Source organism: Crotalus tigris, unplaced genomic scaffold (genome assembly GCF_016545835.1).
Source record: "Crotalus tigris isolate CLP2741 ecotype Arizona unplaced genomic scaffold, ASM1654583v1 scf7180000017987.690289119674:8195010, whole genome shotgun sequence".
In the NCBI taxonomy this organism is placed as follows: domain Eukaryota; kingdom Metazoa; phylum Chordata; class Lepidosauria; order Squamata; family Viperidae; genus Crotalus; species Crotalus tigris.
The window spans coordinates 2,189,403-2,202,423 of record NW_024096758.1 but is presented as its reverse complement, the minus strand read 5'-3'; the positions used below and the strand labels follow the sequence as shown (position 1 = coordinate 2,202,423).

The window sequence follows — 13,021 nt, the reverse complement described above, 5'->3', positions numbered from 1 at the left end:
CTAGAAGGTATATGCAATGTTTAAGGTGCTTCATTTTAAAAAAAAAAGTATATTGACTCTATTGAAAGCTAAAGCCATGCTTTTTTAAAAACCTAAATGATATTGCTATCAATTGGGAATTTGCTGTTGAATTTTTGAGATATAGTTTTGATGTGTTCCAGGGGTGGCATCAGAGGGGCATGTGGTATGTACATTGCTTGTAGACTGCCTACACCTGCTACTTCACAAATATTGCTAGCAACAAGAAGATAAATCATCCTAATCCTTAAGATACCTTTTCTTTTCTCCCCCTTCTCTTTCTGTTTCTGTTCAGTGATGACACGGGGCACGGCCTTCAGTCCATCCTACCGATTCACACTTAGTGATGGGACTATACTGAGTGCTCATACCAAGTGCAAACTTTGCTGCCCTCAAAGTCCAGAAATGCACCCCTTCATCATGGGCATTCATATAATTGAAAGGTAAGTCCTGAAAATTCCCAGGGTTCACTGGGTGCCATTGCCTCTATTTTTCTCTCCACCCATCTTTCATAGACAGCAAGCTTCTTTGGGAAGGATTCAGTTTCTTCCTATGTAAGAGTACAATTTAACATATATACAGACTGCATTTTTAAATGTGTCACACTGATTGTACTAGTTCAGAGGTCTTCAAACTTGGCCCTTTTATACCTGGCTGAGAAATCTTGGGAGTTGGTCCACAAGTCATAAAAGGGCCAAGTTTGAAGACCCCTGTACTAGTTGATATGTCTCTTTGCATGTCATGGTTCTCTCATATATCCCTTAACAAGAAATAACATATTTACCACAGGATGGAAAGGGTGGTGGTAGCAAAGGGTTCTTGTGCTATGCAGACTGCAGACTGAGCTACCTTCTCTGTATGTTGCAAGGATATTAGAAGTACAAATGAAGGAAAAAATACCAAGGGTTTTTTTTTTTTTTTCCTTTTTGGCTTTTTGCCTCTTGAAGCTGGTTTGAGTCTGGCCCTTGAGAGGATGCATTAGCTAGCAGCTTCACTGGACAGGGCAAAGATGTCTTAATCAGTATTATCTAATCTCAACAGAACCCTGTCTTCAAAGAGTAATGGAAAGAAGCAGATGCTGAATCTTTCTTTGGCATCTTCTCTCTCTCCCTTCCTCTTCTCTCAAGCTTAAGTAATACTTTCTTAGTTTACTTCTCTTTCCCATTGGAAGTGGGGGAAGGGGGATACTTTGGTTACATAGCAAGAGAATGCATTGAGGAATACATCATGAAATAGCCTGTCCAAACAAGCTGTTGCTTCTTTTGCAACACATTCAAACTAGCAGCATGTAAGGCAGAACAGAAACAAATTGCAAAGTTGTCCAAAGTGAAGAAAACCTGCCAGCAGAACTTCCAGTATGTTTATTCTACATAGCTTCATTTTGATAAGCAGTCTTTGGTATATATACATGTATGTCTTTAGAACATGGAAGGCTGCAAATATCAACAGTGAAAAGATATTGTGTGCCTATTCTGTCCTTTCCTCCTTAATATCTGTGTGAATGCAAAACCAAACCCAAATGAAAGATGATGTATAGAGTCCCTATAAATTAGATAAGAAAAGCTAGATAATTACAAATAAAAACTTTTGTCTAGAACACGCTCAGCCTAAAAAAATAGGTGGAAGTACCTAAGGAAGCCACATCTGTGAACCCTTTTTCAACTCTTCCCCTATCTGAGAAGTTACAGTGTATGAACAAGTTTTGAGAATGACTTAGCATCCCTTTAAGTAGAAGAAAAACTGATAAGGATACCGAATCTAGGGATATTGTGTAAATTAGTCAACAACTGGTTATCTTCTATCTCATCACTCCAAAGTTGGATAAAGAATGCAGTGGCTGCACCACTCCTGAGTGGAGACGGTGATGCTGGCAGTGGCAGTCTCTGGGCTTTCTGTGGCAAGAGGGACCTGTCATCTGAGAAGCTGGCCAGTGGCAGTGATCATGGCAGCTGGAGGGGAAATACTCCGAGAAGAAAAGTGGGATAAGTGCCTCTGCTTGCTGCAGAAGAGACTGTGCCAGATCTCACAATGGCAGCTGCTGGAAGGGAGTTGCAGGAGAAAGAAGGCAAGGATGAAGGCAGTGTTGGCTGCCAAGGCAGCAGCCACAACAGCATTAGAGACTGCAGGCCATCTGGTTATTCTAAGAATCACTACTTCTTTTGCATCAGGGTGATGACTTGGCCAAGTGTTAGCAGGACAGTAGATCTGTGCTGGCATCCTACTGCTCTGAATAGATTTTGTAGGAAAAAGAAAATATCTGGTTTGTGTGATCGGGAACAGACTGGCTAGACTATACCTCTGGTTAAATCTCTGAGAAAGCTGGCTTGAAGAATACCTTATTGCACTCTGCTTTCAGTTTTCTCAGAAAAATCACAAGAGAAAGATCACGCATTGGGCTTCCTGATAATCATTGACAGGAACAGCCAACTGAATTTATGAAATTTCAACGGTGATTTTTGCTTGCTTGTTGCTTTCTAGTCAGCCATGGAGGTTTTTTTCAGGTTCATTGCCTGCCTTAAGGGAGCATCTGTGCCAGCCTTTCCTCTTAAATTATTGCATAAGAAGGAGGTCCAAATCATAAAATATTTTTTGCATTCATTCTTAGTGCTTTACTTTCAGGTTCTGATATGGAAAAGTTATTACCTTGTAGAAACCTTGTAGAAGTACAAGCACAAACCATTACAGGCTTTGTATAAAAACTTATACAAAAATAATACAAACCTTCCAGATCTGCCAGGCCATTTTTCTGCCCAGTTCCTTCGTTAGTCCAATCTTTTCCAACTTGCTACATATTTTCCTTTATTTTGTTAAGATGAATTTACACATTGATGCGTTCTTAATTGCCTTCACATGCTGCTAATTTGATATACTAATTTCTTTTTATACAATTATTTGACCTAGCTAGTTTACATCCTTGAAAAATAACTACTACTCCCAAAGCGATTTGAAGGACTGCAGGACCCAGATGCTTGTTATTTAATAGAGAGGGAGCTATAGTTTGTGGATGGAAGGTTACAGCTCAAAGAATGGCCATTATTTTATGGCTGGGAGTCAAAGCTGACATGAATAGTTTTGGCAGGGTGAGAGGTCTTGGATGCCTATGAAACCTACCAAGAATAGTTCTGGCTTTGATACCATCCTGAATAGACATCCAGACCTGAATATTTTGAAGGCATTCTTTCACTTTTTGAGGAACAGGACAATTAATAAGTGGGAGGTTTATGTTTGGGCTTTTGATTCCTGAATTGGAGTCCTTTTGGAATATTTCTCATGGTAGCTAGGCCCATGCATAAAAAAAAATTATACAAGATATATATAATAGTAGCCATTTATTTGATCCTTCAAAACAAGCCGCACATACTTCCTACACACACACACACACACACACACACACACACACACACACACACACAGTATGTAAGCTCTGTTTGGGTATGTGTATACATACATATACATACATACATATATATACATACATACATATCTAAAATTTGGATTGCTAGCAAAGAATTAAGGGAGAACTGGAATAGCTATTTCAAACTCTTTAGCTCTTTTCAACCAGACATACCCTTCTGAGATTCGAACCTGGGCTGTCTGTATGTTAGGCAGCTGTATTAACCTCTAGGCCACAGGCTCTGTCTCACTTTTGCCAGCTGTGTTAGGGAGGGAAGACATACATATGGTGTGTACATATATATACATACCATATGTATGTATTTCTATCTGTCTATGTATATAAATAAAATATTTCTCAGGTATACAGCATTTTTACACTCCCTCCTCTGAAAGGACACAGCATAAACTAATCAAGTTCTTTCAACATGGGTGGGGGGGGTCTGTATTTTCTTTTTCCACCAACTGCATTTTTTCTTATCTTGATTCAGAGAACACAGTGCCCTGTCGCCTCAAGAGAACACTAATCCTGCAATGCCTCTTCCCCGTGTCAGTCCCTCACTGAACCCCAGCATTTCTCCAGGACAGGGTGTACCCGTGCCAACGCCTCTCCCTCCCTCCAATGGTAGCATGTTAACAGCCAACACAAACCACCTATCAGGATCCAGCTTGCATGGCAATAGCAATGCTGCGACAACCCAACCCAATTACGGATGTTCACCTGGAAGCCAGATGGGAGGTAATGTTGCCTTAAGCCAGGGACAAGCTGGTCCTCCGAATAGTACCCATTCTATAAACATCAGTAGCTCTCCAATGAACAGTCCTGGGGTCACCCCGCCACAGTTTATGTCTCCAAGACATCGAGTAAGCCCTGGACTTGTGCATCGGCCCAGAATGCCAAGCAACCCTTTCTCTCCTACTATGCCTTCCACACACTCCCCAGTGGGCATGGTGGGCAGTTGTGGTGGCAGCAGTGCTGTCAGCAACAGGCCATATCCAGGAACCCCATTAAACTCCATGCAGGGATTGACTGAAGGACCTAGCCCTCCAATGGGTTATTCCACACCCCCTCCTGTCCTGCGTCAGTTGAGCAATCAGAACTCCCCCAGCAGAATGAACATACCACCCGTGAAAACTGAGCCAAAAGACAGCAAGGAGATGTCGTCCATTCTTTGCAGCATGGCCCACTCTGACAACAGCTCCAATGACAGCAAGCCCTTGGATTCTAGCTTGCTGCATGGCAGTGACAGACTCTCAGAGGGTGACAGCAAGTGTTTGCAGGCTACCAGCCACAAACTAGTCCAGCTCTTGGCTTCCACGGCCCAGGAGCAGTTACGGCACATGGATGCAGATACCAGTTGCAAAGAGCCCTTGTCTTGTACGGGTGCATCAGGGACCCCAGCTTCTGGGAATCCTGTGGGCAGTGCATGCCCTTCCTCCCATAGTTCCCTCACAGAGAGACATAAGATCTTACATCGGCTTCTCCAGGAGGGCAGTCCTTCTGATATTGCCACCCTGTCCATGGAGCACGATAAGAAAGATGGGATGCCTGGTGGTACAGCTACTGCTGTTACACCACAGAGTCAGGCTCCAGGAAACCCTGACATCAGGCTGGAAGCAGATGCTGTGAAGAAGAAGGATTCAAAGGATCATCAGCTCCTTCGCTATCTGCTTGACCAGGATGATAAAGAACTAGTATCCAACCCTTCCTTGAGCCTGGAGGATGTGAAGGTGAAAGAAAATACAGAGCAGTTGGATCCTTGTAATGCACCTGTGGCCCCACTGCCTAAGCCCTCTTCTCAAGAGGAAGTGAAGCTACAGCCACAGGGACATGTGAGTTTTTAGTTCAAACTGGTTTTCTGTTAATACATTTTTCATTTCTTATGAAATTTATTTTCTGCTGCTGCTGTTAATTTATTATTCTCCTTGGCTAAAATTCAGCAATTTACTGAATTCTAAGGAAAAGGTTGATATATTCCAGAGTACCCAGTTTGGCAAGGAATCACAGATTATATCAGGCCCAAACTATATCTGTAGAATGAGGAAGAATATGGTACTGTATATGTATTTCAGAACTCTTGCATGGATCTCCTACACACACAAAATATAGAGTCTGTAATATTCATATTATGAACATAAGTTCTCTGCAGATTTAGTCTGGAAAAATGAAACAGTGTTCTCACTTTCCTAGCAAGTTCCAACAGGGTTTAGGAAGCATCTACAGTATTTTCAAAACTAGAGTTTAAATGGCTAGAATAACCAATAGCAATAGCACTTAGATTTATATACTGCTTTACAGTGCTTTACAGTGTTCTGTAAGTGGTTTACAGAGTCAACATATTGCCCCCAACAATCTGTGTCCTCATTTTACCATCATCGGAAGAATGAAAGGCTGAGTCAACCTTTAGCCGGTAAGGATCAAATCCCTGGCAGTCAGCAGAATTAGCCTGCAATATTGCATTCTAACCACTGCACCACCATGGCTCCTAAGCAATTCTATCTCTCAAAGAAATCTCCAGATCTGTATTCCTTTCCTTAAGGCTTCACCCATCAGAATACACTATTTTAGTTTATTTGTTTTTTTAATCAGTCTTTGGAAAACTAAAGCTGTCCTTGTGGGTGCTAGTAGGCCTGGATAATTTGTGAAAACTGCAAAGATGAGGATGCAGATGGAATGACTGATCTTCCTTATTCTTAAAAGGTTTACCTGCTGTTGAAATGAAGTAGTTGTTGAGTAGGAGGAATATATTCTTGAGTAGGAAGCTGGAAGTTTGTATGGGAAAGCCTTTTAGTTTATGCAAGTGAAAAGAAAGAAATTGAGCAGCACCAGATATATAGTTTGAAAATGGTGTGGTAACCTCTCTGTTCCTCAAAGAAAAGTGCAGATTCTCCCATCAAAATCTCTTCCGGATTTTTTTTTTAAACAGCTTAATTCAACTCCTGTAATGTGATTTCTACCTCTGAGCATTCTTGCCAGTCAGTATTAAATGTTATTCTTTTTGGGTTATGGGTTGGCTGCACACAACCCTGTTTTGATCGTATTTACTGGTACAATCCCAGGATTTTGTTCAGTTGAGTAAAGTTCATGTAGTCTGCCTATTCACACTTGACAAGATGAGGGATGGACTTGGGGCATTCACATTAGCACAAGCCCCTTTTCTTACACTTGAAAAAGTATGAGTTAGAGATCCCAAGAATTATTGCAGCTCAAAATGTGAAGGTTCGAGTTTGTGAAGTGTGGAACGCAATCAGCATATTGGTAACAAGACAGAGCCTTGGCATCAGTGTATACATTTGTAAAGGGGGAATAAATTAATAGAAAAATGTTTTTCTAAATGGCTACAAATCATGATAGCTTGGCTGTATTATTTACCTGCAGTATCAGAGGCAGGTATGTCTCTAAATGCCAGTGTTGGGGACTCTTCTCCCCATGTCCACCGTTGAATCTTTAGTTTGTGTTGTGTTTCAGATGAAAAGACCAGAATTGTGGACTGCACACACATTATAATTTGCCAATAATCAGTAACCTTGATGCTGTCTTGGACCTGGCTAAAATGATTGCCATACCTTTGATTGAGGAAGGGGGCTTCTGTGAAATAAACTCTCAGTTTCAAGGTCAAAATTAAAATAATACATGTTCTGGTTCAGTAGAGACAGTGGCTTTAACACAATATATTACAGACAGAAATGTCTTCTAGATGAAACTTGTGGACAGTAATCATGTATATGAAAGGTAGTTTCTGTAATGAATTGAATAATTCAGTCAAATAGGGTATTCTTTATGTAGTTTCCCTACTGTGCCTGAATACATACAGAGAGAAAGACTGAATTTTAATCTTTAGAAAGATTTGAATCTTTGCAAAGAATGGGAAGGGGAGAATCTTGAATTTATGTGAATGAGACAAAGCTCCTGTATCTCAAGGTCCCTCTTTAGTTTTGTGTGTGCCCCAAAAGAAAGCTTCCACTGCAATCTTATATAGCCAGGACTAGAAACTACAGATTTTTACATTGCCAGTATATTTTGGGACAACACTCAAGCTCCCTGGTAACTGAGAGTTACCCAAAGTTCAGAGATTTTTGGCACATAAGTTCTCAGCTGCTTGGAGTGTGTAAAATTGCTTGATTTGGCTCCGTTTCACATGAGGAGATGGTGCTGAAGAATGCAAAAGAATGTCCAGATTTTTATAATGTTTTATAAATACGAGTAGTTATTGAAAATTGCAGTTCCAATATTGGATAGTATCCCCTCAAATGCACCCCATCTGAAAATCAAGTAAGTGGTTACTTTCTTTAGAAATATAGTTTTAATTTGTAAGCTGATTTTTTTTTAAATCTCCAATGGAAGAATGGATGGTGAAAATGATGGGTATTGCTGAGATGGCCAAACTGACAGCTTTAATTAGAGATTAGACATTGTCTAAGTTTAATGCTGTGGAAATCCCTCATTGACTTTTTGGCATGAAACAGAAAAAAAATGAAATTATGATATATAATTTTGATAATTAGAAAAATTAGATTATGGCCAAATGTAAGCAATACTGTAAAGATAGAGTACATAATAGGTTAATTTATATTTATGCTTATAATTGCTTTAAAAGAAAATTGGAAGTCATTTCTTTTTTTCCAAACTTTTGACTTTATTCTTTTCTTATTTCCTTCTTTTTTCTTCTATCTTCTAAATAGTAGTTTTTATCTTTCATTTTACAAATGTAACAAAGTTATGTAAAAATTGTTGTTGTTGTTAATTGCGAAGTCGTGTCCGACCCATCGCGACCCCATGGACAACGTTCCTCCAGGTCTTCCTGTCCTCTACCATCTTCTGGAGTCCATTTAAGTTCACACCTACTGCTTCAGTGACTCCATCCAGCCATCTCATTCTCTGTCATCCCCTTCTTCTATTGCCCTCAATCTTTCCCAGCATTAGGCTCTTTTCCAGTGTGTCCTTCCTTCTCATTAGGTGGCCAAAGTATTTGAGTTTCAACTTCAGGATCTGAAGGCCATGATTCAGCGTATGTTGGCAATTTGATCTCTAGTTCCTCTGCCTCTTCGAAATCCTACCTGTACTTCTGGTAGTTCTCGATCTACATACTGCTGGAGTCTAGCTTGTAGGATTTTAAGCATAACTTTACTAGCATGTGAAATGAGTGCAATGGTGCGACAGTTTGAACATTCTTTGGCATTGCCTTTCTTTGGAATTGGAATGTAAACTGACCTTTTCCAATCCTGTGGCCACTGTTGAGTTTTCCAAATTTGCTGGCAAATTGAGTGTAGCACTTTTACTGCATTGTCTTTTAAGATTTTGAATAGCTCAGCTGGAATACTGTCACCTCCACTAGCTTTGTGTTGCTCAGATTTTCTAAGGCCCATTTCACTTCACATTCTAGGATGTCTGGTTCGAGGTCAGTGACCATCTCATTGTGGTTATCTGGGATGTTAAGCTCATTCTTGTATAGTTCTTCTGTGTAGTTTTTCCATCTCTTCTTAATCTCTTCTGCCTCTGTTAGGTCCCTGCCATTTTGGTCCTTTATCATGCCCATCTTTGCATGAAACGTTCCCTTCATATCTCCAATTTTCTTGAAGAGATCTCTGGTCCTCCTTATTCTGTTGTTTTCTTCTATTTCTTTGCACTGTTCATTTAAGAAGGCATTCTTATCTCTTCTAGCTACTCTCTGGAATTCTGCATTCAATTGGGTGTATCTTTCTCTTTCTCCTTGCCTTTCGCTTCCCTTCTTTCCTCAGCTATTTGCAAAGCTTCCTCAGACAGCCATTTTGCTTTCTTGCATTTCTTTTTCTTTGGGATAGTTTTAGTTGCTACCTCTTGTACAATGTTGCGAACTTCCATCCATAGTTCTTCAGGCACTCTGTCTATCAGATCTAATTCCTTAAATCTATTTGTCACCTCTACTGTATATTCATCAGGAATATGATTTAGTTCATACCTGAGTGGCCTAGTGCTTTTCCCTACTTTTTTCAATTTAAGCCTAAATTTTGCAACGAGAAGCTCATGATCTGAGCCACAGTCAGCTCCTGGTCTTGTTTTTACTGACTGTATAGAGCTTCTCCATCTTTGGCTGCAGAGCACATAGTCAATCTGATTTCTATGTTGACCGTCTGGTGATGTCCATGTGTAGAGCCGTCTCTTGGGTTGTTGGAAAAGAGTGTTTGTTATGACCATCGTATTCTCTTGACAAAATTCTATTAGCCTGTGCCCTGCTTCATTTTGTACTCCAAGGCCAAACTTGCCTGTTATTCCGGTTATCTTTTGGCTTCCTACCTTAGCATTCCAATCCCCCATGATGATAAGGACATCATTTTTTGGTGTTAATTCTATAAGGTGCTGTAGGGCTTCATAAAACTGATCAATTTCATCCTCTTCAGCACCAGTGGTTGGGGCATAGATTTGGACTATTGTGATATTGAATGGTTTGCCTTGGATTCGAATTGAGATCATTCTGTCATTTTGGGGATTGTATCCCAGTATTGCTTTTCCTATTCTTTTATTGACTATGAAGGCTACTCCATTTCTTCTGAGGGATTCTTGCCCACAGTAGTATACCTGATGGTCATCTGAGTTAAATTCACCCATTCCTGTCCATTTTAGTTCGCTGATTCCTAAGATGTCGATGTTCAGTCTTGTCATCTCTTTTTTGACTACGTCTAGCTTGCCTTGATTCATGGATCTTACATTCCAGGTTCCTATGGAGAAAAAATCTTTACAGCATCGGACTTTCCTTTCACCACCAGATATATCCACAGCTGAGCGTCCTTTCGGCTTTGGCCCAGTCGCTTCATTCTTTCTGGCGCTACTAGTACTAGCCCTCTGCTCTTCCCCAGTAGCATATTGGACACCTTCCGACCTGAGGGGCTCATCTTCCAGCGTCATATCTTTTTGCCTTTTAGTACTGTCCATGGGGTTTTCATGGCAAAGATACTGGAGTGGTTTGCCATTTCCTTCTCCAGTGGATCACATTTTGTCAGAACTCTCTGCTATAACCTGTCCATCTTGGGTGGCCCTGCACGGCATAGCTTATAGCTTCATTGAGTTATGCAAGCCCCTTCGCCACGACAAGGCAGTAATCCATAAAGGGGATGTAAAAATTACAATGGGGCAAAAAAGTATTTAATCAGCCACCAATTGTGCAAGTTCTCCCACTTAAAAAGATGAGAGAGGCCTGTAATTGTCATCATAGGTAGACCTCAACTATGAGAGACAAAATGAGAAAACAAATCCAGACAATCACATTGTCTGATTTGGAAATAATTTATTTGCAAATTATGATGGAAAATAAATATTTGGTCACCTACAAACAAGCAAGATTTCTGGCTCTCACAGACCTGTAATTTCTTATTTAAGAGGTTCCTCTTTCCTCCACTCATTACCTGTATTAATGGCACCTGTTTGAACTTGTTATCAGTATAAAAGACACCTGTCCACAACCTCAAAGAGTCATACTCCAAACTCCACTATGGTGAAGACCAAAGAGCTGTCGAAGGATACCAGAAACAAAATTGTAGACCTGCACCAGGCTGGGAAGACTGAATCTGCAATAGGCAAGCAGCTTGGTGTGAAGAAATCAACTGTGGGAGCAATAATTAGAAAACAGAAGACATACAAGACCACTGAAAATCTCCCTCAATCTGGGGTTCCACACAAGATCTCACCCTGTGGGGTCAACATGATCACAAGAACGGTGAGCAAAAATCCCAGAACCACATGGGGGGAACCTAGTGAATGACCTGCAGAGAGCTGGGACCAACGTAACAAAGGCAACCATCAGTAACACACTACGCCGCCAGGGACTCAGATCCTGCAGTGCCAGACGTGTCCCCCTGCTTAAGCCAGTACATGTCCGGGCCCGTCTGAAGTTTGCTAGAGAGCATTTGGATGATCCAGAAGAGGATTGGGAGAATGTCCTATGGTCAGATGAAACCAAAGTAGAACTGTTTGGTAGAAACACAACTCGTCGTGTTTGGAGGAGAGAGAATGCTGAGTTGCATCCAAAGAACACCATACCTACTGTGAAGCATGGGGGTGGCAACATCATGCTTTGGGGCTGTTTCTCTGCAAAGGGACCAGGACGACTGATCCGTGTACAGGAAAGAATGAATGGGGCCATGTATCGTGAGATTTTGAGTGCAAACTTCCTTCCATCAGCAAGGGCATTGAAGATGAAACATGGCTGGGTCTTTCAGCATGACAATGATCCCAAACACACTGCCCGGGCAATGAAAGAGTGGCTTCGTAAGAAGCATTTCAAGGTCCTGGAGTGGCCTAGCCAGTCTCCAGATCTCAATCCCATAGCAAACCTTTGGAGGGAGTTGAAAGTCCGTGTTGCCCAGCAACAGCCCCAAAACATCACTGCTCTAGAGGAGATCTGCATGGAGGAATGGGCCAACATACCAGCAACAGTGTGTGCCAACCTTGTGAAAACTTACAGAAAACGTTTGACCTCTGTCATTGCCAACAAAGGATATATAACAAAGTATTGAGATGAACTTTTGATATTGACCAAATACTTATTTTCCACCATAATTTGCAAATAAATTCTTTCCAAATCAGACAATGTGATTGTCTGGATTTGTTTTCTCATTTTGTCTCTCATAGTTGAGGTCTACCTATGATGACAATTACAGGCCTCTCTCATCTTTTTAAGTGGGAGAACTTGCACAATTGGTGGCTGACTAAATACTTTTTTGCCCCCTGTATAAGCTGATTTAATTAAGCATATTAGATTTTCAGATTGGGTGCTAATACATTGAATAATTTGAACCTGAAGTTCTTAATTTACATCTGGTAATGACCGACAGCATAACCAATGTGTATTTGTAACTGATATGGGTCCACTGATACCAATATTGAATATACTTACAGGACATGATTTCTTTAATCACAAAAGTTTTATTTGAGTTTTAAGGGACCAGCAGGCTCTAAGCTAATGATCAGGGGTAGTTTGAATTTCCCGCTAGGCTAGAGATAATGAAAAGGTCTTGGGTGGAAGGGTATAATTAGGAAAGTGCCAGAATGTGGAGGAATAAAATGGAATAAACTAAGGTATTATAACTCATGTTATTCCCCAACCTGCAAGCAGCTGTTTTTTTTCCAGCCCTACCTGGAGTTTTCAGGGTATGAATATGAGGTCGTCTTATTGCAAAGGGTTATGTCTACAAAACCCTGTCTTTAGATCTGAGAATCCCATCAGTTCTCATATCTAAATTGCGTCTCCCTAATAGCTTTTTTCTTTAAAAACTGAAATTATTAGGGTTTCATTACATTCTTTATGAATTTATTAGAACTATCACAAAGCACACATTTCATTTATAAGGCATACGTGTCAAAATAAGCTGAGGCATTATGAAACCATTAAACGCTACCACAGCAAAACTAAACAGAACAGCCTAACACTCAATATTCTTGGCAAATAACTACACCTTTATGTGATTTTTGAAAGTCTAGCAACATCAGCCTGTAGTGTTGGGTTTCAGTGGGAATAAAGTTTAGAGGCAGATGAAGGCTCCTGAATGGCTCATATTGACTTGGTCTTGGTCTTGCTAGAGAAATATGCAGCAATTTTAATTTGACTTCCCTCCCCCGTCACTCCCCCATTACCTT

The 13,021-nt window shown here is 40.7% G+C and overlaps 1 protein-coding gene across 7 annotated transcripts in view; it reads left to right on the top strand.

Annotated features, from left to right (window-relative positions):
• NCOA1 (nuclear receptor coactivator 1) overlaps positions 1-13,021 on the top strand; it is a 329,445-nt gene that overhangs the window by 277,092 nt on the left and 39,332 nt on the right. For all 7 annotated transcript variants that reach the window (XM_039345935.1, XM_039345936.1, XM_039345937.1 and 4 more), the window contains 2 exons: positions 314-461; positions 3,903-5,244. In XM_039345935.1, coding sequence (XP_039201869.1) covers positions 314-461; positions 3,903-5,244 — 1,490 coding nt within the window. The remainder of the gene's footprint in view (positions 1-313; positions 462-3,902; positions 5,245-13,021) is intronic.